The sequence below is a fragment of the Pygocentrus nattereri genome, chromosome 15 (assembly GCF_015220715.1).
Source record: "Pygocentrus nattereri isolate fPygNat1 chromosome 15, fPygNat1.pri, whole genome shotgun sequence".
Taxonomy (NCBI): Eukaryota; Metazoa; Chordata; class Actinopteri; order Characiformes; family Serrasalmidae; genus Pygocentrus; species Pygocentrus nattereri.
The window spans coordinates 17023627-17051536 of record NC_051225.1 but is presented as its reverse complement, the minus strand read 5'-3'; the positions used below and the strand labels follow the sequence as shown (position 1 = coordinate 17051536).

At 42.7% G+C, this 27910-nt stretch overlaps 1 protein-coding gene across 3 annotated transcripts; it reads left to right on the top strand.

Annotated features, from left to right (window-relative positions):
- The first annotated feature begins 50 nt into the window (after nucleotides 1-50).
- Nucleotides 51-27684, top strand: trim66 (tripartite motif containing 66). Of its 3 annotated transcripts, none has more exons than XM_017700639.2 (18): nucleotides 51-282; nucleotides 7035-7374; nucleotides 8857-9028; nucleotides 14407-14536; nucleotides 15886-16002; nucleotides 16365-16479; nucleotides 16737-16883; nucleotides 17457-17574; nucleotides 17841-18496; nucleotides 20334-20540; nucleotides 21152-21263; nucleotides 21451-21535; nucleotides 21627-21801; nucleotides 21897-22630; nucleotides 24787-24907; nucleotides 25192-25266; nucleotides 25364-25516; nucleotides 26582-27684. In XM_017700639.2, exons 2-18 carry the CDS (start codon nucleotides 7366-7368, stop codon nucleotides 26816-26818), a joined length of 3363 nt encoding a protein of 1120 aa, XP_017556128.1. In that variant the 5' UTR covers nucleotides 51-282; nucleotides 7035-7365; the 3' UTR covers nucleotides 26819-27684. The 3 variants fall into 3 exon arrangements, with proteins under 3 accessions (XP_017556128.1, XP_017556127.1, XP_017556126.1); XM_017700638.2 differs by having other exon boundaries at nucleotides 51-697; XM_017700637.2 differs by lacking the exon at nucleotides 51-282 and having other exon boundaries at nucleotides 4869-7374.
- Nucleotides 27685-27910: the final 226 nt, after the last annotated feature.

Genomic DNA, 27910 nt, shown 5'->3' with positions numbered 1-27910 from the left:
CAAAAACGATCATGTTCAATGCAGCAGTACCTAAATAACGTGCTGTCACTGGCACGAGCCACTTCACCTGCCATCCCAGTTTATCTGGAGCATGTGCGGTCAGTAAATTGGGAAAGGCTATCGCAGCATCACCTGCCCGCTGGAGCCGCGCGACCGGGGGACGCGCGCTTTTGAGAATCTCGCGATTTTAGGCGATACTTTCCCTCAGCATAGAAATAAAACGAGTGCGACAGAGGCGACATCTGCTGGACCGGACCGGACTGGACCGGCGGACAGGTCAAGGTAAAGAACTTGAGTGGGCAGGACGCGTTTTCCCTGACCGGTCCGCACCAGCTGACCGAGTATCAGGCTTTAAGTTCGGAGCTCGGGCGGCGCTCGTGCCGAAGCCGCGTGAGGAGGTGGTTCTCGGAGCTCTAGCTCAGCGGAAAGTTACCGCTGCGGTTCTGTCGCGCTTCGGTTCCGCTTCTCAAGAGAAAAAGTCGGACCGTCCGCGGCGAAGGACGCTCGCTGTTCGGCGTCTCCGGGCGCGTGACGGGGAGCATCGCCGGGATCTACACGCACCTCCTTCCCGGGTAGCGAGGTGCGGTCTGAGAGGCGCGAGCGCGCTGACCTGCGGCGCAGCGGCGGTTTATTCGGCTGCGTCATCACTCGCTCCAGCCAGTTTGCGCAGGATTGTAAACGGGGTCCCGCCGCTGAGGTGAGCTGTGCGCTGTCGTGTGCGGAGGCGCGTCATTTGGCGCTTTTTAAACTGAACATGCGCTTCTCTGATTAGCGCGTTTACCAGGCCACCATCGGCGGGAAGGGCGGAGAGGGGACTTTGTAGTTGGCCGCTTTTTGGGGGCTGCGTAGCGCGCGAGGAATGCATGCTGCGATTTTACCGCCGAATGTGGATTTTAGGGAGGGAGGAGCGCTGGAGCACTGGACTGAGGGAGGGTTAAAGACCGCGGTAAAGGCAGTGATGTGGCAGGTGAACAGTGCTTGGTTGAGGTCGGTAGAATCAGCAGCTGCACTTGTTATTAAAGAAAAAACTCCAGCTCAGCACCAGTCAGGGACCTGGCAGGGTCACTGGTCCAGGACAGGCTGCAGGATAGAACATGAACATCTCCAGTGCTGAGTGAAGTCTGACAGATAATTAAATCTCTAAGATAGGAGGAGAAACGTGCCAATGTAGGGTTCTTCACAGTGGTGGTGATGGGAACCAGACGTCCAAAACGGTTAATGCCTCTTAAATCTACCTCACAGATAAATAGCACATCAAACAATTATACGCATTTTATTTTGGTGTAAAACTTATGGTTTAGTTAGGTGTTTATGTTTTTTTTTTTTTTTTTTGTTTTTTTTTTAATCATGAATTTCGGAGAGATATATGCAGGACGTTGTGAGGAAGATTTAATATTTTACCGAGTTTTAAAGAGTTTCATAAAAACTCAGAAGACCTATGACTCTGACTTGGAGACCGCAGCTTCATCAGAGTGGACTCTACATTAAATAATAGCCCAAACTTTTCCTGGCACAACAACGTCCCTCAGATGTAGAGCGATGCTGTAGACTGAACTGCTTCTTCCACGTTCTTCTGTTCTAGAGAAACCTACGTTCTAACAGCTGTGGTGGATCTGTTGAAAATCCATCCTGATCTTTGAGTAGAAAACACTGATCTGGGATCTGATTCTTGCCTTGTTTACAATAAGTGTAGTCTGATCCAGGATAAGCCATAAGAAGGTGTTTAAACCAGCTGAGTCTAAAGCAGTAGGTCTTTATCGTAGTCCTGGAGTAGCACTGAGTTCCCCACCTGCCAGCACACCTGATCCAGCCAGTGAGCTAATTAACAAGCTCTTCTAGGGATGAACTGAGTGCATTAGAGAGCGAGACTAACACAGCCTGCAGGCCAGCCTGATGACACCGACGTCCAGTTTATTCATTTATGCTGTCCCTCACAAATCAGCCCACCTTTTCATCAGATAAGATCCACTGACAGAAATGGTTGATGATTGAAACAATGTCTGTAAAACTCCAACTCAGACTGATGTCCTTCACTTTGCTTCTATGTGGCAGTTATTTCTGGTATAATCCAGTGTGAGGTGAGGTGAGGTGTGCTGACGCTTGAAGTGTTGCATCAAGGAAAAGCTTGGCTGCTTTTCTCTAAAGAAAGGCTCAAGCTCTTTTTAGCGGCTGTTTATTTATAGCGTGATAGTAGAACATCGCACCTTTTTAATTAGACACAGTTAACCATGAGATCCTTGTCTGAGGAAGAGGTTTGTGCAGGAGCTACACACCATCAGGCTTTTCACAACAGCACTATAAGAGTGCAGTAATATCTCAGATAGCGTCGTTAGGAATGGTGGAACTATTTTGGTAATTCCTGTTAGGGGTTTTCAGGAAGAATCCCTGTTTTCACTGAAGAAGCAGATCTCCAGAGGCTTGGCTATTGCCTCACCTCTAAATGAAGCAGAAGTAATACACTGTCCAGCTGTCGCCACCTATTTGTCTTCAGTGTGATGTCAGCTTTCCAAAAAAACCTGGGTGATCCATATGAAGTCACCACCAGACTGGCCATCTTGGATGTGCTTAATACTTAGAAGAAATAATGTCATCGTGCTCAGCAGACATGTTTTCACCAGTTTCTAAAATTATTTTATGAAGAGTTGTCATGGCTCTCATCTTCTTTAAACGAGTGCTACAAAAAACTGCTGAGTTATTACTTTTGAAGTATTAGTGCTATGTAGTTGTCAGGGATTATTCTTTGACTGCAGATTCATTTAACTATCAAAACAGAGATTCATATTTGGCATTTTATACCTTGCAAAAAAAAACAACAAAAAAACACAAAACAAAAAAACAACATTTTTGTGCATTGGATCTGATATTAGATGTAAAGTAATAAAAGCTTTTGCTTTATTAGTCTTCAAAAATGAAGACAGTCACATTTGTAATGCATATTTCTCATGCCTGATTAAGCCCAATGTAATGTAAATCACACCACTGGAAACAGCAGTTATCAATGAACAAACCTGCCAAATATGAAATTGGTGTTTTGAGCTCAACTGTATTATTTAAAGTACCAAATGTGCCTTTTTTATAGGTGAGAGAAATGTAAAATAAAGAAAAACTGCAGATAATTCAGTTACAGCTACATCAGTCAACTAACAATTAAAAACTACAAAGAACCTTGAGCAGATTCGCTCATGTTGCATTATTTTATAAGTGTATTACATAATCAGAACTTTTTTCTGAGCTGGGATTTACCACGTTCTTGTTTCAGTAAGCCGGAAATGTTCACCCCCAGTCCTGCGGACCTGTGTTTTTCCTGCACCTGATTGAGCTGATCAGGTAATCAGCAGCTCTATGTGCTGAGTCAGGTGTGTTAAGGCACTGGAAAACCTCAGGGGTTGGGAATCAGCGCCTTGAGGAACGACGAAGATGCTTATGAAATGAGCAGGTTGAAATATGAGATTACCATATGCTGTGGATAAAATCTGACATTCCCTCCATCGTTGATCTCATAACCGCCAATGTTAATGGATGTTAGCAAGGTGCGCTTCCAGGGGAGAGCCTCTCCTCTTGAGTTTCTATTAATGTGCCCTCTTGGAGAGAGCTGTGCTCACTCAGGCAGCAACACTACCCCACACTGAATTCACTTAGCAGGGAAGAGGAGCCATAGCTGGCAGTGGGAGAGGCAAGGAGAAGGAGGAGAGAGAGAGACACGGAGGGGGGTGAGGGGGTGCCTCTTGGTTTAAAAGCTAATGGAAGGGCATGAAAGGCAAGACAGCAGTTTTGAAATGCTGGCGCGTCTGCCTGCCTGCCTCGCCAGCTCGAGTCGGAGTGCCTGGCTAGGCTAATTGTGTTTTAAAGTGGTCTGCGAGTACACAATGGGGAATCGGCTGGTTTTAAGCTCCCTGTGCAGCTCTGGAGAAGAGAGAGTTGTCAGATTTGTAGGTCAGGCTGCAGGGGTTGTTGTCAGGCAGACTCACAGCGGTAGAGGTGGTTTCGTACTGGGTTTTTCTTTTTTTTTCTTTTTTTTTCTTTTTTTTTTTGCTTGGTGCTGGTGTGTGATATTTCTATTTGGCTTGTTTACTTTGCTTGACTAAGCCACACCGCTGCACAGAAAGCCCCCACCACCGCCCCCTCACCCCTGTCCGTCCACCTGATAACTATTGCTGTGTCTAACAGTCATTTCTGTATCAACTGATCAGCTAATTGAACGCTTACACCTCCTGCCATTTCCTCTCACTCTGCTGGTGAGTGTTGAATGACCTCACAGCTGTTTACAGTTACATTCCTGCAACAGGTGTTTTTACGCTGCACAGAGCTGTTACAGTCATTCAGTTAAACTCAGTTTCACAGTTAAATAATCATTAGGACTTATGCAGTTCATCACCATTACTGCAGTTCTGTGCAAAGGTTAGAGACCACCCTTCATATGGTTAATCTCCATTCAGATCAGCTGTTAAATACAAGTTATTTCTTTTTCAAAGGAAAAAAGTACCAGAGTTACCTAAATTGCAGTGTTTGAGAAAATGAGACTCCTAACCACCATGCAACAGCTGGTAGACCAAATAAATCAGAAAAATAACCTACATTATAGAAAACAGAATTTTCTTTTTAGAAAATGATCCAGTATGTAAACATCTAAGGTTTCAAATAAAATGCAAAGATGCCAGTAAATATGGGCTCTTTGAAGCTGTTAATTAATTAACAACCATTTGTCACTGTGTTTGCACACTGAAATTAGACCTCTGCATTTAACCCATCTGTGCAGGGAAACACCCACATACATGCATGCTAGTGAACACATACTAGGGGCAGTGGGCACACTTGCCCAGAGCAGTGGGCAGCCCTATCCACAGCGCCCGGGGAGCAATTGGGTTAGGTGACTTGTTCAAGGGCACTTCAGTCATGGACTGTCAGCCAAGGGGATCGAACCGGCAACCTTCCAGTCACAGGGCTGGTTCCCTAACCTCCAGCCCACTACTGCCCCAACTTAATGACTGTTATGTTTAAGGACAAAATCAACTTCCATTTTTGCTTCAGGTCTGAAAAATTAGTTGTATCTGTCCATCCTTCCACTGTAAGGACATGACTCAGCACTATGAGGCTGAAAGGATGTGTCGCTGTTAAGAAGCTGTTACTGAGAAAAAGAAATATACAAAAATGTCATAAAAGTGGCAAAAATGAAAAAAAAAAAAAAGCAGATGAAAATTTGCATATCAAACAAAGAAACTGATGGACCGACAAACTGCACCATCAGTGAATGTGTCTAGGTTTGTTTGAATTGTGAGAAACAGAAAATGCAACCAACATCTAAGACTGAACTTTAGAGGTGTGGAAAAATATCTCTGCAGATTTCTTTGAAAAACTGAAAGCTACAATACAGACAAAATGCGAGACACTAAATAGTAAAAATGTCATGCTGTATTTTTTTGTTGAATAAGTAATAAGAAAATGAATAAGCTGTACTTTATGGCTATTTTCACTAGAAATCTGGAAATGAAATGAAGGGCGGTGTCTGACTTATTCAGAGTGCTGTATAGTGCAGTGTATATACGCCGTTTTCTTTAAAGTCTATGAATCACTTTTTTGGTTGTTTTTTCACTATTGAAAATAAATTGTGAAGATTAATCAGTGCAAGTAAAATAGTCCACAGAGTAATAATTTACTAAATCATCAATTGCCAGTTCAGACCGTGCCTTTAACATGTGGAGGTGGTGTGAGGGAAGAGGGATTGAGGGAGGAGAGAGAACTTTGGGCTGGATTTCTGGGCGGGTTCTGCCTGTAGCTATAAGGCCGGACTGGCGTAGGACTGTCATTGCAACAGGAAGGTGGAGGTGGGGATTGTGAGAATTTTTTCATGGAAAACAGAAGGTGAGGATGTGATATGGGGGTTTGATTGGAAGAAGGTGGGGTTTCAGGCGTGTTCCTCCTCCTAAACTTTGGTTATTCCATAACTCCCTGTAGCTGCATTCCTAAAAATCATCAAATAAATTTGTCTGACATTTGCATGATGATAATTCATGTTTTAAATTCTCTTGCTGGTTTCCTACAGAGCCTGACAGACACATCTATTTATATTCTTTTAAAAAATAAAAGGACGTCTCTACTGTCTTTTTCCAGTGAAGTGTCCTGGAGTCTTATTATTTGATTAATCATCAAAATATTCAGTAGATTAAATGATGACCGTTATGATGATACAATTGATAGTGACTGCCTAAAGAGTAGAAGCCAGATTACCTCTACTGTGTCCACGCAACAGCAGTATGTTGGAATGTCTAACATTATCGGGCCATATAGGGTGTTTCTGTTTTAAGCTCTCAAACCTCAGTAACCTGTTGCTGGATCCAGAGTTCAGCTCGTCAGTGTCCTGATAACATTATTTTATTGTATGTTAATTTTATATAGTTTACATAGTTTCATAAATTAGCTACTAAGTAAAGATCCTTGAGATTAATAACTGATTAATAAGTCAGCAGTTATAGAAGCTATTTAAATGATGTGTGAACTCTCTTCCGTAGCCGATGTTGTCAGTGACTGAACGACTTCATCGACTAATCGTGGCAGAGCTAATAGCACTTGTAGTGAAGCAGATTTTTTGGGGGGCTCTCGGCTCGGCTTCCTTTCCTCCAGAGCCACGTGTGATACAATCTTAATTGATTTCACGCTTTGGAGGGCATTCTGCGAGCTGATCTCAGCTTCCATCTGGTCCTGCAGCCCGGGATGACCCCATTTCGCTGTGTTATGCAGCTCCAGGGGGACCTGTCCCCCCACCTCTCGCCCATCCAGGGACGTGAGGAGCGAAGGAGGGCGAGGGCAAGATTCGCCGCCCCGTGCCCACACACACATACACACACACGCACACACACACACACACATACACACATTGTACTGCTATCCCCTCATGCATGCCACGTACTGCATTTCCTCTTAAACCGTTGTAGGTCACTCGACACTTCCATTTTGGGAAAAGGAGGGCTTGCGGGGATGTTTCGCCCTAGAAAAGAAATAATTATCACCTCTCCCCAATTCCCAATTATTATGAACAGGGCTTAGTTAAGAAAAAGGATCATGACGGTGGCTGTCGGTGGGAGGCGCGTGGGCTGGAGGCCACTTTAGGGAGGCGGCGAGGAGTCCAGCACGGCTTGCTCTGCCCGAGGACACACGCAGAGAGAGAGAGAGAGAGAGAGCCAGAGAGAGAGCGAGGGAGAGAGGCACACAGGAGGCGGCTCCACTGGGGGTTGAAGTGTGAAGTGTGTGCAGCGTGCACTACTTCCTGCCGCAGGTAGGAGCTGTCACAGTGCTCTTGAGTGCGGCAAGAGCTGGAAGCTCTGAAGCATCTCACGCTCTCACCAAGGAGCCTCAAGTCACGCCTCAGCCATGGAGAAGGTAAGACCCTGACACGCTGGCTCTTGTTTGCTGAGGGCATTGAAGAATGCACTCTGTGCTGTTATCTGCTGTGTTATTGTTTGATGCATGTCTTTTTGTTTGTGTTGCATGGCTCAGCGCCTTGTTCATATTTTGGATGGAGCACTTGTTAGCTCACCTCTTCAGAGACCCTTATTTCAAGCCCTTAAACCTATTATTACATTATTAATCTTAAGACGTATTATGCTGTAACTACTATGAGTTATTTAGTAACTGCCATGAAAGTGATATGTACTGTATGCAGCTGTGAGGGTGAGGATGGTCTGGATCTGCAGAATAAAGGTGAAATTTACATTTTTTAAATCAGCTTTTTAAAGGCAGGTGAGCTCTCTGACATGCCTACTTTCTTCCAGTGCACCTCCCACCGGGCTTGATCTCAGGAGGCTTCACTGTCAGTCAAGGGCTACTGACAGGCAAACCGACAAATCCAATTTTCCTGGAATACTGAAACACGGCAAATCTGTTTCACACTTATTAACCTGGAAACCAGTTAAAGGAGCTCAAGTCAAAGAGCCTTAAAGTCTCTACAGGGGTGAACTGCATATTTAAACCCTGCTTTAGAGAGTAACAGAGCAGCTCAGTCTGAGTTCAACCCCGTAAACTCTAACTGATCACTGCGTGTCTCTACATTTTACTTCTTCGCACAACTACATGCATACAGTTTACACAATAGCTTTGTTGCAGTGAAAAAGTAGAGATGGCACAAACCTGCTTTTATTTTCCGACACTGATACTGAAACTGAAAGTGATATGAACCAATTATTTTGGTTCTGCTGAGCTTAAAAATGAGCTGTTAAGTGAAATATTATGCTCAAAGTGTTCTAAATCATAAGAATTCTTGAATAATATTTAGCTATTCGTCCTTCCTTTATCAACAGGGATGCTCAATAATATCAGACTTGTATCGCCATTGGATTTGACCAATATGTCAAACCGATATTTGGTGATGCATTTATTATTTACTGGCGAGCAGAATGTGAGATGAAGGGCTTCTACACTAAAATGCCTGTCGATAAATTCATTTTGTAACTCTCTACAAATAAATGTTACATCTCAAACAGGTAGATGTACTTCCAATGTGTTTTTCTGTTTTATAAATGCATCGGAATCAACAGATACATACATGAAAAAATTCCTGGTATTGTCATTGGCCCAGTGCAGCTGTAGTTCACATAACCTACTTTTCTTTATGAGCAGTTGTGTGATATTTTAGGCTTCTTTCATTGTGGAATTCTTTTTCCTCTGATATCAATACCTGCATTTTCTGTTGGTATCAGCCTGACACTGATTCTATTTTATACTATACTAGTGCTGAATCTGTCAGTAATTTATAGGAGTTACTAAATAATAAGTCTTAGGATTAATAATTGAATAGTAGGATGACTGTTGAAAGGGTCATCCACTGTATTGGTCCAGGTCTCATCCTTCTTTTTGTCTCTTCAGTGTTGTTCGGAGTGTCCAGAGCCCAGAGTGGCCCAGAGTTTGTGCACCTTTTGCAACAAGTGGCTCTGTTTCCAGTGCACAGACCTGCACCAGCACGACAGAGCTTCGGCTCAGGCCTCGGAATCCCGCCTCCACCAGACAGCCAGCAGCCCACCAGTGCCGTCTGAAACAGGCAAGATGCTCTTTCACTTTTCCCTCATAATCCTTTTCCACTACGGCTTCTTCCGGCTTTGGTGCTTGGAAGCTCTAAGCTTTCGTGGGCCATATCTGCCCCGCACCATATTCACGTTTCCCTTTACCCGCTGTCTTTATTCTCTCTCTGTGGGGCTCAGCACGATGAATAATGCATTTCATAATAAGTGTGAATAATTATCCTCCGTGATGCATTGTAGTGTTTTATTTTTTTATGTGACCCAGTTTTCTGAAAGTGATACTTGCTCAGCAGATGTGGCACGATGTGTCCAGCCGGTCCGAGCCTGCTTATGCTCTGTCGATCGTCCACACAGCCTGATATGACTAAATCCACAACACGCAGTGCAGCTCGCTTTTGTCTTAGGGTTGGCATGTTTTGTTGTTGACAGCTCTATCTCTACAAGGTAGCAGAGAGAGAGAGAGAGAGAGAGATTAAGTGGCAAATGTGTGATAAAGATAGAGACTGAGGAACTGGGAGAGAGAGAGAGAGAGAGAGAGAGAGAGAGAGAGAGAGAGAATTTAAGTAGCAAATGTGTGAGATAAAGACAGATAGATAGATAGCGAGAGAGAGAGAGAGAGAGAGAGTGCGAAAGAGAGACAGAATGTATGTATTTTGTACATCTATATATTTGTTGCCCGTGAGAGACAGAGACTCAGAGATGGAGAGAGAGAGTTTATGTGGTGAGTGTGTGTGATAGAGGGGGAAACTGAATCTGTGTGTGAGAGAGAGAAAGCGAGAGAGAGAGAGAGAGAGAGAGAGAGAGAGAGAGAGTGTTTATGTGTGTGTGAGAGAGCCAGAATAGCAGCAGATGTGAGTGAGAAAGTACAAGCCTATGTGCAGGATGTGGTCAGTCACCAGAGTTGCTCTGAGGCTGTGGCTGCTTGTCTTTGCTGGAGCGTGGTCTCTCTCTCTCTCTCTCTCTCTCTCTCTCTCTCTCTCTCTCTCTCTCTCTCTCTCTCTCCCGCTCTCTCTCTGTCTCTCTCTGTCTCTCTCTCTGTCTCTCTCTGACACTTCAGTGCGTGTGAACATGTCTCCATCTACTCCGTACGCTGGCCTGCTGGCCATTGCGACTGACACACTGTAAATCAAATATGGCAGGCGCTGTCAGTGCGAACCTTTCGCCTCTTCACTATCAGTGATCCTTACTGTGTCTGGCTGCGTCCAGTAACGCAGCAGCGCTGATGACTCAGTTAAACACAATTACTCAATTTAAAAAGCCAGTTTATTCAGAATTCCTGTACTAGTCTAAAGAAACAGAAACAGAACTTCCAATATCTGGGAACATGTGAGTGATGGACACACATTTGCATGCATTTTTTGGCTCTAATTAACCATTAAAATTCCAGGCTTATTGCATACTAAGGCTTATTATTCAGTAATTACTGGCAGTTCAGTTCAAACGGGCTGAGCTATTCTTTAGTTATAGAGGTTAAAGGAAAAATCTAAATTAATGAATGGAGAAGCGAAACAAGTGTAGATGCTTGCAGAGAGGTATGTTGCCTGATTCTAAAATGTGCAAACATATACTCCTCAAGGACATATTTGAATATGACATTTTTTTTGCTAACTTTTAAAAGATAATGTAATATAAACTTTTGCACTTTTTATATTCTATTCCCCCCAATATGTTCAGTTCAGCAAATGTTCAGGAAATTCTCCATAGAGCATGTATTAACTTATTTTCATCATACAGAACATGTCATTTGATCATGGGTGCTTAAATTTTGCACATGACTGAACAATTAAGCTATTTCCATGCTGTGCACCATGTATAAATATACTGAGTAGGCTCAGCAGACTCTTGATTAAAGAGAGTTCATTATTAAGGCATTGATGAGAGGAGCTCACTGCTCAGCTGGTGAGTTTCTATAAGAATGGTGACTTAAGTACTGCTTGCGTTTACGATTAGGGGAGCAACGTCAGTAAATAAGACTGTAAATTAGAATGAGAAGTGCACATTCAATGACGGCGATGCACATTAGTGCAGTAGGACAAGCAGACAAGCAACAGATTCTCAGATGACTGAGAACATCGATACAGGATGTGACCAAACTGTGAGAGCAAGAACTGCCCATCCACAACTACACAGAGAGGAGTATTATTATTGGGTTGCAGTGCATAAACCCCTCATTACAAAGACGAATGCATGTTTAAGAGTTCAGTGGTGCTAAAACCACAGACACTGGCCTACAGAGATGCGGTTTACAAAAAAGTGATATACACAGATGAGTCATCTTTCATTATGTTCTCAGCAAGTGGGCAAGTGCTTGTGTGGCATAGCCTAGGAGACAGGTACAGGCCTAAATATCTGACAAGGGGCATTTTACTGGTATGATTTGGGTCCACATTTCCCTCAGAGAGGAGAATTCCTTCAGAGCAATTCTGACTGATCAGAATTTATCCTATGATCCTAGAATGGCTTGGGAGTGAGTGGACTCTTCTAGTATGACAGTGCCCCGATTTGAAGGGCACGAGTGGTCATGAAGAAGGACATAAATCATATGTTGTAACGTTCACAGTCACCAGATCTCAGTCCAGAATTTGGAGCGGCCTGTTTGACCAGTGTTTCCCAACCTGGTGGCAGGATGTTGTAGAGCCTTCCTTGCTTTTATACTCCCACTATAGCTCAGGAAAGTGCTGATAATGAGTTTATTAGTTAGATCAGGTATGGTGAGAGCAGTGAAAACATTAAAATGTGCAGGGAAGCGTATCTCCAGGACCTTTTAGGATTTATTCAAAGGCATACTAAAGCTGTTATGGCTGCTTGTGGTGACTGAACGCCGTGCTGAGACAATTTAACATGTGTCTGTGTGTATTATGTTAAGTCTTTTTAGGGTGTCCTTGTTCACCTTTTTCACAGTATTTGAAAATGTTTAAAACCTATACATAGTTTGTTAGTGTTTATTTTCATTTTATTGTTTAGTGTATTGTTTCACAGTTGTATTGTTTTTTTATTGCTGAATGCTCAGTAGCTGGATTAACTGATTGGTGTGTTACTCAGTTACTAAGCAGTAGTGATGGCCATACAGAAACAGTAAAATACCTGTTTTTTAATGAACACCAGACAAACTATTTATTCTGCCGCAAGTACAAAACTGGAAAGGATGTCATACAGTACAAACTGATCTAATATTTAAATATTTAATCTTTCGCTCACTCTGGTTTGCTAGCTAGTCTGATGTTTTTCACTAAAAATTGCATTAAATTGGTTTATGAATGTTTTTATAAGATGTGATGTTTAATGATGTTTAAAAAGCAAAGTTGCTTGCACACATGAAAGTAATTTGTTCCCCTGCGCCGCTTGTTACTTTATTTATCCTGCAACGCTGAAAGCTTTGTTTGGTTTCTCAAATGCAGCCCATTGTCGCCTCGTTCATATCTGGCAAAGCTTTTTAATAAGTCATGAGCTGATTGATCAAAGGTATGCTACGCTCCACTTTTTCTCTCTTGAAAAATGATGTGTGGATAAGTCCAGAAATATTTACAGGCTTTTTATGATGCTGCATTTCTTCCAACTAAAAAGAAACAAGACTAAAAAAAGGTGGACTCACTGAAGCCAACACTTCTTTTATATATGCACCGGTCATACAGAACTATGTTTTGATGTCCTTACATGTGCATAGAATTCACAGATTGTGAAGTTATTAGTCCTTAATAGTGCCAATTAGTTTATTATGGTAATTAGTTAAATGCTATATCACATCATAATTATATACACATATACTGCTGTAGAATATGTTTGGTAGTCACTGACCAGCCACTTCATTCTGACCACCTCTTTGTTTCTACGCTCATTGTCCATTTTATCAGCTCCACGTACTCTATATGTGCACTTTGTAGTTCTAGAGTTACAGACTGTAGTCCATCTGTTTCTCTGATACTTTGTTAGCCCCCTTTTACCCTGTTCTTCAGTGGTCAGGTGTATGAAATATAGGTATTTGTCAGTTGTTGGGATGATCAAGTGCTCCAGCATCATCACTTACGGGTCATTATGCTGAAATGTCCAACTTGTGTCTCTAGCATTTACAGATATATTAGACTTACAATTTATTTATTTAAAATAGGAAAAAGTTATTTTAATAATACAACCTTCTTGAGCCTCAATTGATCAAAACTGTTTTTTAAATCAATCATATAGAATTCCAAGCACCACAGAAGAGCTCATCCCTACAGTCATGTGTGAAGGCTGAGGTCTTATTTTGATGAAAATAGATTTGATGATTTTTCTGCAATTTCAACAACAATAATCTATACATGACTATGGACTATATATATATATATAAATAAAAAAAAAAACAGAAAGAAAAGAAGTGCCAAATATATATATTATAAAATATGTAATGAAAGTCCCCCAGGAGTTGTGTCACTGTTGTTACTGTGTAACTAAATGCCATCATTTGATGATGACATCACTCGAATTCGTTTTACTTGTTTTCTGAAGATCTATGAAGAAAAGCGCATGGTGAGTCCACTGTGTCTTTCAGTTCTCAGAGATTTTCTCATTTAGCTCATGATCTCATATGAAGCTTTTAGCTGACGTCACTGGCGTGACTGACTTTATTCTGAGGTAATTGTGTTAATATAGAACACAAATGCATTAAATTCCATATTTTAGTGGTTTGATGGTCTGTAGCAGCCATTTTGTAAAATGCATTGTTCATTAACAATGTCTCTGGTGTTTCCTTTATTATGAGGAACACCAATGAGGATCGGTAACACCAGTGACACCTATGGAGAGATAGAAAAGTAGACGTTTAGAATGACCCTTATAATATCAAACTGTCCTCATCTGCTTTATTACAAACTCCTACTTTGTGCACTCACTGCCCACTTTATGATCTGTCTTATAGGTGTATAATTACAGTCTATATACCATGTTTCATTAGGCACAGCTGCATAAAAACAGCTAGTCTCACCACTGGTCTGACCACATGGCCACTGTTACCAAGATATCACTTGGGTGGTGGACCATTCCCAGCACAAAACAGTAACATTGGCACAGTAGTGTGTATCACACTTTGGTACAAGTGTATCAGTGTTTCTTCTCATGTCAGTATCACTTTTAATGTTAGAGTTGTCCGCAACCCAAAAACACCCAGCCAAGAGTGGTCAGAAAGTGACCACTGATTAGGGGATAGAGGTGGGCTAACAGAAGAATGGTGAGGAAAGGTAAAGTTGCCTAGAAAAAAAGCAATGACCTTTCTTTGCATCAAATGGCTATTAAATAAAATGGCATTTTACATATTTATATCTCTTCCCTGTCTGTAGGTCCACTCACACATTCTAACTTATTCTCCTTTAAATGCATGTGTCCTGATTAGCTGTTCCTGTCTTTTGTTTCATGTTGTGCTCCTCAGGTTCAGCTTGTTGTGGGCATGCTGTCGTCATGTGTCCAATCCATAAGCAGGAGCCTTTGGAACTCTTCTGTGAGACATGTGACCTCATGGCCTGCAGCATCTGTCATCTGTCTTCCCACAAGGACCACCGGTGAGCATGGAGGACACACGCATTCAGACACAAAGTCACAAAAATATGCGTATGTCAGGTGGCCACTATCGCATATTGCTTTCAAAGTACATCCATATGTAGTCTGATTTCCCTGGTAATATTAGTTGAGCTTTGAGGGACGCGGTCGCATTGTACTTGAAATAAAGTGGAATGTTTTTTGCTGGTATATAGAGAAGTGATTACTTCTGCAGAGTTTACTGTTTGTTAATTATTGTCACGCTGTAGCATTATGATGGTCATGTGGAATATTGTCCATATTGTGCATGCCTAGTTTTCAGCATGCAGTGGCCCTCGTTCATCAAGAACTAAAAGACAAAAAAATAATGCTAAAAAATTGTACACACACCAATAGTTGAACTAAAGTGGAGGTACTTATTTTAACATGGTTATAAACATATGCTGCAACTATATGTTCCATTTGAAGATATACACCAATGAGCCAAAACATTAAGCAAAACAGTGCTAGCAAAACAGCTCTGACCTGCCCAGTCATGGACTCTACAAGACCTCTTAAGGTGCCCTGTTGTATATGGCGCCAAGACTGTAGCAGCAAATCCTTTTAAGTCCTGTAATTTGTGTGTTGGGCTTGTTATCCCAGCATATCCCATCAATAGGTTCTCAACACTGCTGGCCTGGAGCACCACACAAACCTTACCGTTTCGGAGATGCTCTGGCTCAGTCATCTGGTCATACCAGTTTGGCCCCCTGTCAAAGTCACTCAGATCTTCATAACTGCCCATTTCTTCTGCATCCAACACGTCGACCACGAGAACCAACTGTTCCCTTGCTGTCTGATATAACCCAGATCTTAATGCGCATCGTTGTTACAAGATAATCAGTGCTTCATCTGTGAGTAGTATATTCAGTATTTTGGGTCATTGGTGTATATTGCACTGTGGACAGAAAATAACTTACAAGTTGGAGAATCCAACTTAGATACTGCAAATATAGAGCTCAAGCCACCAGTGTTTTAGGAAAATAACACACTACACAATCACATCATTCTGCTGTCCTTAAGTAATGTTTTGTTTATTTCACATTTTTCAAATTTTAATATAAAGTTACTTAAGCTCTGGCCAGTATGGGGCAGCAGTGCACTCCCAAACTCCTCCTAAGGTGACCAAAGGCACCTAAGATGAAGGCTCTCCTTTTATTTGCTCACTATGAATATACAAAATCAGAAGCTGATTCATTTCTTGTGCTCAAATCACCAGTTGTTGTACAGCAGTTTCATGAATCAGACTCTGTGTAGCTTGTCCAGCGTTCAAGGTTGTGAGATGCGCTCGTTTCAACATAACTTTGATGACTAAGGGCTTCGTTGTCTTCAGGTTGGTTCACGTCAACAAGGCTTTACAGGATCAGCGATGGCTCCTGGAGAATCTGATGGCTCGGGTAGAGGAGAAAAGATCAGCTGTGGAGAACACCGCCAAGCAGATCCAGGGCAGGTCAGAACCTGTACACTCAGTCCATGCAGTCAGAATCCTTTTATAGCAAAATCCATGAAAGAATGATGAACCCCAACCTCTGCATGATTGCAGCAGTAAAGGTATTGTTTACTAAGCTGAGCCAGGGCTGGCTGTGGCTATCACTCAGTCCAGCTTGGACAGGAAAATGTTATGATTACATGCAAAGCTTAAAGTCTGGTGACACAAACACTATGGATCTCTTTTCTTCCAATGATCATAACAGATGTGCACAGCGGCCTGCCGGGCCCAAGACTTTCCACATCATACCTTTAAGATTTTTCATCCTCCAATCATCGATCAGTAATCAGCATGTCTGTTCATTCCCCCGTCTGTTTTCCCAGACTTCATGGCGTAAAGATCACACAGAGGAAGACAGAGAACCAGATTAAAATGGCCAAGATGATTATGATGAATGAGCTGAACAAACGGGCCAACCTATTAATAGAGCAACTGGAGGTAATTACTTTCTCCCCCTTTCCTTTTCTCCCTGTCTGCGCCACTCTAGACATATTCATCTCCAAATATCCAGCTGACCATGGACGTAGATGGTGCGTGCAGAACAAAATGTCATCAGATTGGCTCCCATGAAAAGGCGGATGTAATTACGTAATGTTGCATGAATCCAGATGTAAATGTTAAGATGATGTATATCAGACTTTGGTTGCTGCTTCTTCAGGAAGAAATACATGTGTCATTGATATCCTGTTCAATAGAGTATCTCCAGTGGCTTTAAGCAGCGCCTAGAGGACCAGTTACAGGGGGCGATAGAGCTGTGCAGTCAGCTGGAGCACATACAGAACTTCATTACCTGGGCAGTGGCCCATCACAGGAGGAACCCACTGCTGTTCAGCAAAGAGCTGGTAGGTTTTGACTATTAAATACCTTGTGTTGGTCCATGACCTTATTTCCTCCCCATTACCATGTCCATTGTTTTCCAGATAAATAGGAAAGTATCACTATAATATATATTGTGTTTTACTGTTTTTATCAGTAAAATGTTTTGTAGATCAGTTTGTGTGTAACGCGATATATTATGCAAGATGTTGCAAAGAGCACATGCCTTTGAGGCTAAGGTGGGCTTTAGAGAGTCAGGAGATGGAGGATTGTATTGGTTTCTCCAGAATATAGATCTCCAAAGAATTCCTCTGTAATACATAATTATGTATTACATTGTCCCCAAAAGACTTTTGCGGTGTATCACGCTTGGAAAAACTTAGCTGATGCCAGTAACTGGGTGGTGAAGCACAGAGGTGTGAGATGGCCACACTTTCACACAGTCATCATCAGGCTTTGTTAATGACCACATATAACTGAAGCCAGCACTGAACAGCAGGCCCGAAAAAGCTTCAGCAAAGTGCTTGAATTACATACATATTTATGATCTGATATGCCTGTCTGTGATCTTGAGGTTTGATCTATAATTCATTTGTCAGATTGCTCTTCAAATGCAGCAATTACTGGAGCCTCTGATACACTCAGAAGCCTGGGCCCCTTTGAAAATTAAGTTTAACTGGGATGCCAGCTTCTGGACCAAGCAGATCTCCACTCTTGGTGAGTAGACTGACCAACCTGATATTTTTCCAAGGCATTGAAATCCCTGCCGTTCTGAGGTTAATTGCTTTGCATATAACACATTGTTTAAATTTATGATAAAGGCATAATGCTGATGATGCTAAAAGTGCAGGGTATCGTGCTAATTGGCATTATAGCTTTCATTCTTTGTTTAATTACATTTGAATTTTTGATTAAAAGTTTTCACGTATCTGGATTTTCGTCTTTAAAGGCCATTTCATTCATGTTTTATGTCTTGGTTGCAGGTCAGCTTAGTGTTGAGGGCGGAAGCCGTTCATACTCTGAGGGCATGGGCCGACCCAGTATCCTGAGACCGCAGCCCGTGGCCTGCATGGCCATGTCCTCCCTGTGCCATTCAGTCCGAGAGCCAGACTGTGCCTACCAGGCCTTTTGCCAGCCACAGCTCTGCTGCCTTCACTGCAGACCCGCCCAGTCTGTGCAGCTGGAAAAATACCCAGCGCCGCTGGACAAGTACGCAGTCCAGTGCCCCCAACAACCCAGGTGCATTTCTCCAACGAGACTCCAGAGGCGCTGGGAGCCTGAGAGCACAGCCTTGCAGCCTCAGTCTATGGTGCATTCTTCTCAGCGCCCTACATCATCCCCTGTGCCTGAGCCCATCCAGCTGAGCCCAGGCAGAGCTCCACTTCAACAGCCTTCTAGGTCAAACCACCAGCCGCAGAATGAGCAGCTATCTGCCATCACCGACCAGGCTGCCGCGAGCAACAGAGCCTCCACATTTGGTCAGTCTCCCCACAGCCAAGAACAGGTGTCCACGGACCTCGAAACCATTCTACACAAGCAACTGCAACAAGATCAGCCTACGGCACAGCCGAGCACAGAGTCCAACCCTACACCAGCACCAGAGCAGCAGTCTCTCACAAACTGTCAAGATGAAGATAGGGTGAGTGGCTGGATTGCCTGGAGATTTGCTTGTGTGCATCTAGCAAAGCAAAGGCCTCCACCACATTGCACACTGACCACAATCCCCAGAACCTATGTTGTTTTTTTCTCTTTGTACTTGCAAAAGGTCACACCTCAACCACATGGCTCAAATGGCCCACACCACAAGCCCTCACTGGTGCACAGAAAACAGCAGAATCTCATGTATGCAAGTGAATAGCCAAGAGAAAGGATGAAATAGAGAGAGATTTGGCCTTTCAAAACACAAAGCTATGTTCTTTTTTAGCTGTACTGCTTTTCAGCTCAAATGCAGTGCATTTATAGTATGATATGTTTCATATAGTTTACCCTGATAGGATTAAGGTTGTAGACTTGAACTTTCTATAGCAGCAGGGTTGCCTCTATTTTCAATATTAATTGACAGAAAGATAGAAAGAGAGAGCGAGAGAGAGAGAGACAGAGAGAGACAGAGAGAGAGTGCAAGAAAATTGAATCGCCGCATGTGGCATATTTATTTGTGCCAAGGTAATATGTTTTCATGATGACAGCTGCTGACAGCACCTCTGCAGACAGATGGTGAGACGCCACTGAGCATGTCTGCAGGACGAATTCAGACACATTATAAAGACCACCTTCACAGATATGCACACACATGCATACACACAGACACACACACACACCACACACACACACCCACACACACACACACACCCACACACATACATACGCGCATACACATGCAGGCCAACCGCATGTCTGCAACAGCTCCAAGTCATCGAATTCTAGAATTGGAGGAGGAACAAAGTAGATAACAGAAGTTATTATTAGATCTCTTGATGTCAGTACTTGGGTGAAAATTGCAAACTGCTGGCTTCCTGCAATGATCTGTACTCTTGGGGCAAATTAGTGTAGTTTTTTTTTCATATCTATCTATCATCTTCTGCCCATAACAGTCACTTGAATATGAAAGGGAGAAAAAAGCACTTGGGTGCAGCCACATATTTACTTAACCTGAGATTAATGAGAAGCTGAGGGAATTGAGAGAGCTGGCAGTTGGGCTTTTCTCTTACTTGCTGTGAAGCTTTCACCGTTAGCTCCCAAGACTTGGAGACCTCCTACCTACACTCTGCACCCACTCATACGCACATGCTCACAAACATACACTCCACGCAGCTTGATTCATTCTACCCTCTCCTCTGAGGCTCCTATCAGGTGGTGAGTGTTTTAATCCTGTGGTAATTATCAAGGAGAGGGAGAGAGAAAGAAAGAGAGAGAGAGAGGTGGGGGGGCAAGGGAGGAGGGGCTCTGCTGAGCACACGGGCTACTGCTTCCCAACTCTGACATTTGTTGGCATTAGCGAAGGATGCAGTCGCTTGGGCTTTTCTGGAAACTTCTCGCATTAGTGAAATTATGACAAGGGAAGAAGGCGCGAAAAGGGCCGTGGAGGAGAGGGGAAAACAGAGAGAGCGAGTCTAATCTGTGATGTGTTAATGCTGCTTATTCAAAGAAGCCTTCTGTGCCCCAGATGTGGGATTTACATACGATAATTGGTGCTGTAACTAAGCCATTCATTATCAGGAGACTTATTTTACTCTTCTGAATTGTGGTGGCTGTCTCTCGTCCCTGTGTGTGTCAGAAAAGCGTGGGTGCGATGTTGTTTGCCTTCCGTTCAAAACTCTTCTTGCAGCAGCTTCAGTGTTCGTCATGTTCAGAGTTGCTGCCCTCTCCTCTGCTTCCTCTGTTGTCACTGTTGCTATGGTGCTAGTACCAAGGTTAAGCTGTGATCATCAGTATTTGCTTAGCACTAGTACTAATCGCTTCAGGCTTCTTTCCTGCAGAGTTCCCCGGGGTTGGATGTGCACATGCTGGCTGGAGGATGTGCAGCTGATGCTCAGATACAGGCCAGTCCAGAGATGAGGACCAGATCCAGCAGTGTCCCAGCAGAGTTAAGCTCACCATGTGATGGCCCTTCTGACTCCAGGCCTACTGGGGATGCCCACTGTCTAGCAACGGTGACTCGGGAGCAAAGATGCACAGCACAACAGGTAGACCTATACATTCAGAAAGTTGCTTCAGCAGAGTGTGCTCTGTGAGACTTTTAGGGAGGGAAGACTTTGCATTTGCATCTGTATATGAATAACTAACATCAGTATAAGCATCAAACAATCATACAGTGCTTGTACAGTTGTTTGGCAAACACTGCAATCAATGAAACCACATGCCTTTTATGTGTTAGTATCTTTGCTCATTGCTGTTTCCCTCAAGTTGCTTTCATTATGATTAGCTTTGGCCTCGTTTCAAAGAGCATGTCTCTGCCAAACAGACCAAAACACCTTAGCTGTTGCACTCGTTAATACACGGGGCACTATTGTCTTTTTCCTTTAAAGGATACCCCAGATGATTTACATCAAAAGAGATAACGGTTGTCTTGGAAACAGATCCTCTAACTTCTTTTTTTCTGCATTGCTGTTTTGAGAACAAATTAGATGCAGCTGCCCACATTAATGATTATTCTTGGTCTTGCTCTTTGCACGTTCACTCAGATTGAAACTTCTTGGTTTCTGGTCTTCAGTTTGCTTCTGCCCCATATCATCTGACGTTTTCTTCACATGACAGATAGAGAGAATTTAGAAAGTTGTTTACTTTTATCCCCTAGACAGACTGTGCACAGCCCAAAGCAAGAAGGCCACGGTCAGATAGCAGAGTAGTGCAAGTCCATCTGCACAACAGTAACAGTTCTTCTCTGACCACCTACAAGACGGAGCCAGGTACTGAGGCTAATTTACTAGTTTTAGCAGCTTATCTTTGTTAAAATGCAATATTTTGAAAATATGCTACAGTACATTGTATTTAGGCCTAGGAATAAAAAACACATTTAAATATGTAACATGGGTTTGTATGATGATATGAACGTTATGGCTTGTCTAGTGTTTGAGAGATGGAATTCTTTTTCAGATAATGTCTACGCGTATGCCTATGAAAATACAGGCTTAAAGTCTAGGACAAAATGCAGGATGTCAAGAGAAGTTCAGGAAACCAGGTAGAACTTTTGGACCTTTTTATTTCTCCAAATATATAAAAACAACAGTTCTTCTATAAACTGAAATCTATCTTTGGTTCTGGTACTATAGTAGCAGAGAAGCTCCAGAGGGTTCTAAGGTCCCAGTTGTGTGCCTGGAGCGACTGAAGATTCTGGTGTCTAAATGCCCACCACAGGGACATCAGAAGATCGGTTCTCCCACTGATTCAAGCCTGAAGTCTGAAGGAGCTGCCTCTCAGGAACTACAGAAAGAACTTCCCACTGAGGTACCTTTGCCAACAGTAGTTTTAAACATAGGATCTCCTCTCTGTCCTTCATTTTCCTGTCTGATTCCTGTCAATATGCTACATGTGTTGTTAAGGAGGTGTCCAGTGGAGAACCAGTCGATGGAGCAGAGGACGGTGTACTACGTAGGCAGCCACCACAAGCAGAGAATGTGCAATGCAGTACTTCTCCTGGCATGTCAGAGCTACAAGTGCAGGAACTGTGTAACCAGGACAAGGACAAGGAATGCACAGAGGCAGACACTCCACCTATCCAATCCAGTGATGCAGAACCTTCCTCCCAGCCTGAATCTGAAGAAGAACATACTTCAGACCGCAATCTATCTGAACCCAGATCAGTGCCACTGTCTGACTCACATCTAGAATCCACGACAGAGGCTGAATTTGCCTCGGAGGCAGAAGTTGAATCGGAACTCCAAGTAGAATCGGATCTGAGCATTGAATCGGAACAACAAGTTGAATCAGACTTGGAACCACAAGTGGAGTCGGACTTGGAGTCGGTTCAGCCCCCTGATTTGGAGCTCTCAGTGGACTCTGAACCAGAGCTGGAATCAGAACCTGATTCAACAGCAGAAGTGACTCTGAATCTCGAGCAGGACTGTGAATGGGAGGCGGAGCATCAAGTCGCTACTGACTCAAATGCCGGGTCTGATGTGGCCACAGTAGATCAGGGTGCAGAGGAAGCCATAGAGATGGAGAACGAGGATTTCTGCGCTGTCTGCCTCATTGGAGGGGACCTGCTATGCTGTGACCGTTGCCCCAAGGTCTTCCACCTGGCCTGCCATGTGCCATCTCTCCTCAGCTTTCCCACGTAAGGTCTTCTGCCAGCCTTCCTTTGCTTCCAGGGAGGGGAGAACAAACATATAACTTAGTATCATGACTGACAGACCAGTGTCAGTACACAGAGTCCCAAGTATTGTTCATTTTTTATTTAAATATTAATATTTTTCATGTGTATTAAGCCCATTGATAGACTTTATATAGAAAAATCTTCCCTTCAGGTGAGACCTGTCAGTGGAGGAACACAGTACTGTGCAAAAGTCAGAGGCCACCCTTCCATTTATTACATTTTAGTTATTCATTTTAATTCACCCAAACACACTCATGTACATCAAAAATAGCCAAAAGAGATATTTATGAGGCGACTAGACATAAGATCATCAAGGAAGCGGAAAGTCAAAGAAAAATAAGTAAAATACCAAACAAAACAGGAGTTCCCTAAATTGAAAAATAATTAAAAATACCAAAAGAAATAGGACTAAGAAAGACCTGGTAGACACCAAAACTGTCACCATCAAATAAACAGTACTTAAAGCTTTGATCTTTCAAAACTCCACAGGTGTTCCTGTACATCCTTCTGATGTGTGAAGACAGTTCAGTGCTATGAGGATGTTTAGCTGTCAGGAATCCTCACTGAGAAATGGCGATTCATACAATACACAAAAATATGCACTGGAATACCAAAAAATATTTGGGATGTGGAATTTTTTCTTGGACTGATAAGTCTAAATTTCTTAGATCATGAGAAGCAGAAACTGCAACCAACTTCTAAGGCTGAAGGTGTTTTGAAGCATAATTGTTCATTTTAAAAAGCAAATATCACAAAAAATGGAAGCTGTTAAAGGTGACTGAATACTGGAAAAATTATATATTTAATTGTTGATGCTTCTGTGTAACTTTCTGAAAAAAATACACATTTTCTGCATTTTTCCGGAACTTACACATAGCCGTTTTGACTGGCCATTTTCTGGTAGGGTAGTGTCTGACTATACTGTAGGTAGAAACAGTTGGACAGTGTAGTGCTGGGGGTGGTGTTCCTCGGCGAGCGCCTGTGGCCGGGCAGCCCATGTAACCCCGGCGGGCTCAGCCTGAAAAGACAACGTGGAAGGACCTTGCGGGCCCACTATCGGCAAGGTCCAGCATAGACCAGTGGCATAGACCCTTCCAGCAGAAGCTGCCTCTTGGTTCGGGCATCTGATTCAGAAGCCTCCTCTACACCTCCAAGTGAGGGTGTACTAGGCATGGCCTACCGGGACAAGACCATGGGGTCATCCTAGGACCCACATTATATCTCCAAGTTGGCCTGGGAGCAGTTTGGGGTCTCCGGTAATGAGCTAGAGGAAGTTGCAGGGGGCAGGGTTGTCTGGGATTCTCTACCACTACCATGACCCTATCTGGACTAAGTGGTAAATGATGAAGATGAGAGGCAGATGACATGTATCTCAGCCTCTCTTCATAACTCTGGATGTGAGTCACATATGATCTGACTAAGATGGAGTCGACAGAGCGACTATACACATTCAGGCGAAGTTTTAACCATATTTCTGTGTAATATTATAGCAAAGACAGAGAAACATACAGTATGATTGAATGTGATGTGCAGATGAGTTCATGGAGTTTCATGGTCTGTCTGCTTCACAGATAAGTGATACTTTTTTAATCCCACAAACGAGGAAATTCCACCTCCGCATTTAACCCATCCGTTAGGTGGAACACAACATACACACTAGTGAATACACACACACTAGGGGGCAGTGAGCACACTTGCCTGGAGCAGTGGGCAGCCCTATCCAACACACCCAGCGAGCAATTGGGATTAGGTGTCTTGCTCAAGGACACCTCAGTCATGGACTGTCGACACTGGGGATCAAACCAGCAACTTTCCGGTCACAGGGCCAGTTCCCTAACCTCCAGCCCACGACTGCCCCAACTCTGTGTCATTAAAAAAGACAGTAGAAAAGAGAGACATACATACTTTGTTATATCAAACGGAAAGTTCTCCTACAGAACCAGAATTTGCAGCCAAAAAAAAATCCCTTTTTTACAGAAAGTGGCTGGTGGGTCAGTAATCTAGGATACCAGGATGACTGTTAATCATAATATTGTATCATGGGGCCTCCTAGTGGTATCCACCCTTTCAACTCTGCTTGATCTAACCCATCTTTATCTCTTTTCTCACTCCTACAGAGGTGACTGGGTGTGCACTCTGTGCAGAGATGTGCAGCAGCCGGAGGTAAACTATGACTGCGAGGATGTTCGATTGCCAACAGCCCTTGTGCCATCTGGACTGTCTGCATATGACCAGAGGGTAAGAGGGGAGATGCTGGGCTTCATCTGTCCTCAATGTGATTTATCTTTTAAGACCTTGAGGTCAAGATCCAAAAAAAATGAGAAAGGTCTTTCAAAGTTCTTTCAAAGGCCTGTAAATCAATTGTGTCCACTCAGATGAACTAAAACAAATAGAACTGTGGGTCCAGTGGAGATGAACTAAAACAAAAAGAACCGCGGGTCCAGTGGAAGTAACTCAGCGAATGATAGCTATTGTATTTACTTGAATAAACTGTCTGGAAATTATTGTTATTTATGTTACAGAAATGTGAGAAGCTGACTCTGCTTATCTACAGCAACATTCTCAGCGCTCCTTTCCATGAGCCTGTCAGCCCACTGGTAACTTAAAAATTCTCAAAACAGTATTAAAAAAACTTTTTATTTAAAGAGTCTTCTGTTTAAAAGCATAAACAAACCATTTCTATTTCCGTACAAGGCCCGTCATTATTATCAGATCATCAAGAGGCCCATGGACTTATCTGTTATCCGAAGTAGGCTCAACAAAAGCAGCCTGTCACACTACAACTCCCCCAGCGAGTTTGTGGCTGACATCCTCCTGATGTTTAAAAACTGTGCCAAGTTCAACTACGTGAGTGAAATATTTTCCTCAGCTCATTTTACTTGCTGTTGTTTATTAGTGTTTCACATTTAATGAAAACTGAATAGGTTACCATGAACGGGCATTTGATTAATTCGCTTGTCTTGTCCGCAAGCAATAATTGTTTGCTTTCTGTGGTCCTGTGACGCTTTCATATCCGGTTTGTTATCTCACTAAAATAGCTGACAATCATTTTAGTTCACCTTGCACATTTGCATTCAATATTAAAAGATTCATATTCATGAATATCTTTAATGAAACTATGAAACATATTCATTGTTTCTTTACATATTGTATCAACAAGGCCATGGCACTGTATTAAAAAGTTTGAGGCAGAGAGTAAGAGCAAAGCAGAAAGTCCTGGACTGGATTACAGAAGGCATCAATCTGACTCACTCACACTGTGTCATCTCATTGTATATTTTATCAGCTTCACTTACTATATAGGAGCATTTTGTAGTTCTACAGTTACAGACTGTAGTCCATCTGTTTCTCTGATACTTTGTTAGCCCCCTTTTACCCTGTTCTTCAGTGGGCAGGACTCCCCTGGACGCTCACAGAGTAGGTGCTATTTGGGTGGTGGATCATTCTCAGCACTGCAGTAACACTGACGTGGTGGTGGTGGTGTGTTAGTTTGTGTTGTCCTGGCCTGAGTGGATCAGACAAAGCAGTGCTGCTGGAGACAGAGCATCCAAATACTAAATAGAGAGCCAAATACCAACAAGTATTTAAATATAGTATTAAGTATAGTGGACTGTGTGATTAGTTTGAGCAGGATTGCCTAATTTTAGATGCTCACTTTAAGGAATGTTCTTCAGTTGATATCAATATTAGCCATTACTCAAGGTTTCATTGTAGGCCTCGGCATCGACACCAGACAATGTGGCATCATATCATCTCTACTGTGGAGTCTCATGGTGTTTCAAACACCTTCTAATTCTCCCAGAAGAACAGCCACAGAAGTGTGTGTGTCTTAAAAGCTTATTAAAAGCTTATTAATTTTTCGGTTTTCTTCCTTTACGTATTGCTCTCTTCTTGCTGCTTTTCCTTCTCCAGCCGGACTCTGAAGTAGCTCAGGCAGGCCACAGTCTGCAGGCCTTCTTCTGCTCTAAGCTGAGTGAGGTGTTCCCAGAGCTGAGCTGCGCTGCTCCTGAGGACGACTCGGACAGCGATGAGTATGAGGAGGCTGAGCGGACGGCCGCAGCCGGCTTTCCTTGGCCCGAGAGGAGAGAGCAGAGCCACAGGAAAAGGAAGAGGAGGCACTCGCTCAACTGGAGGAGGCACCATTATTAGCTCTGCCTTACAGAATGGACAGAAAAGACTTAATTTTATAAGCCACACATGCTCCAAGGTGACTTTTTAAAAAAGGTTATATCTCCAGCTTTTGTAAACAAATCGGTCACGTTATGCTATTGCATATTACATAACTGGAAGTTGGTCTTTGGAATATAAGCCGAGTTTTAGCTTAATCTTTATGCTATGCTGTTCTACACTAGTATGTACTTCATGTCAGTGCATATAGAGCTTTTATTTGGAGTTGTTTTTGATAACGGACTGGTTGCTGGCGACTGCTATTCGGTAGACATAGACGATGTTGATTGGTAATATGATATATTTATTATAGAGAATGTGATATTGTATGGGTTTTGTATGCTTATATGCCATATATGTAATAATGACGGTACTAACTCCAGCTTTGTTTTTTTATTGTACTAACTCAATTGACCTGCAGAGGGAGCTCTTTGTATAGCCTTAAACAACAAAACTCAGTTCACATTGGACATAAAGAGATGTTGAGTCAATTTAACTATTAATGAAGGCGAAATATTACTCCTGTTCCGGAGAGAAGTGGATTCTAATTGGATGTTGCCAGGTGACCCCTCATATATTTTATAATGGTTCTAAAATATTCAAGCAGTTTCTTTCTCAGGTGGAATGGAAGGAGTGGAAGCTTTAGTGTGGCATCTCCCTCCATGTAATTCAGTGACAGGGTACGTGAGTAATCAAATGTAGATACATCTTCTAACTTTGTAATACTGCTCATTCATACCTGCTAGTACTGCTGTGTAGAATATATCTCTCTCATAATCATATATGCTGTAATTAGTTGGATTGTTGCAATGTATTCAAACTAAAATATATCAAGACATGAATATGCAGTTCAGCTCATTTTGTTTCTTCCTGCCCTTCAGATCCTGCTTTACAAATCCTTCTTATGGTCCATAGTTACAAAAGATTCTAGTGCTGCTTATTCTGTAATATTGTTCATGCAAATGCTGATCTCACAAGTGTTTGACGCTTATTTCCAGCAAAACAGAACATTTTTGTTTTTTATGTCCACTGTCTATTCTGTATAAATTGTGCAAACAATCCATGGGACATTGT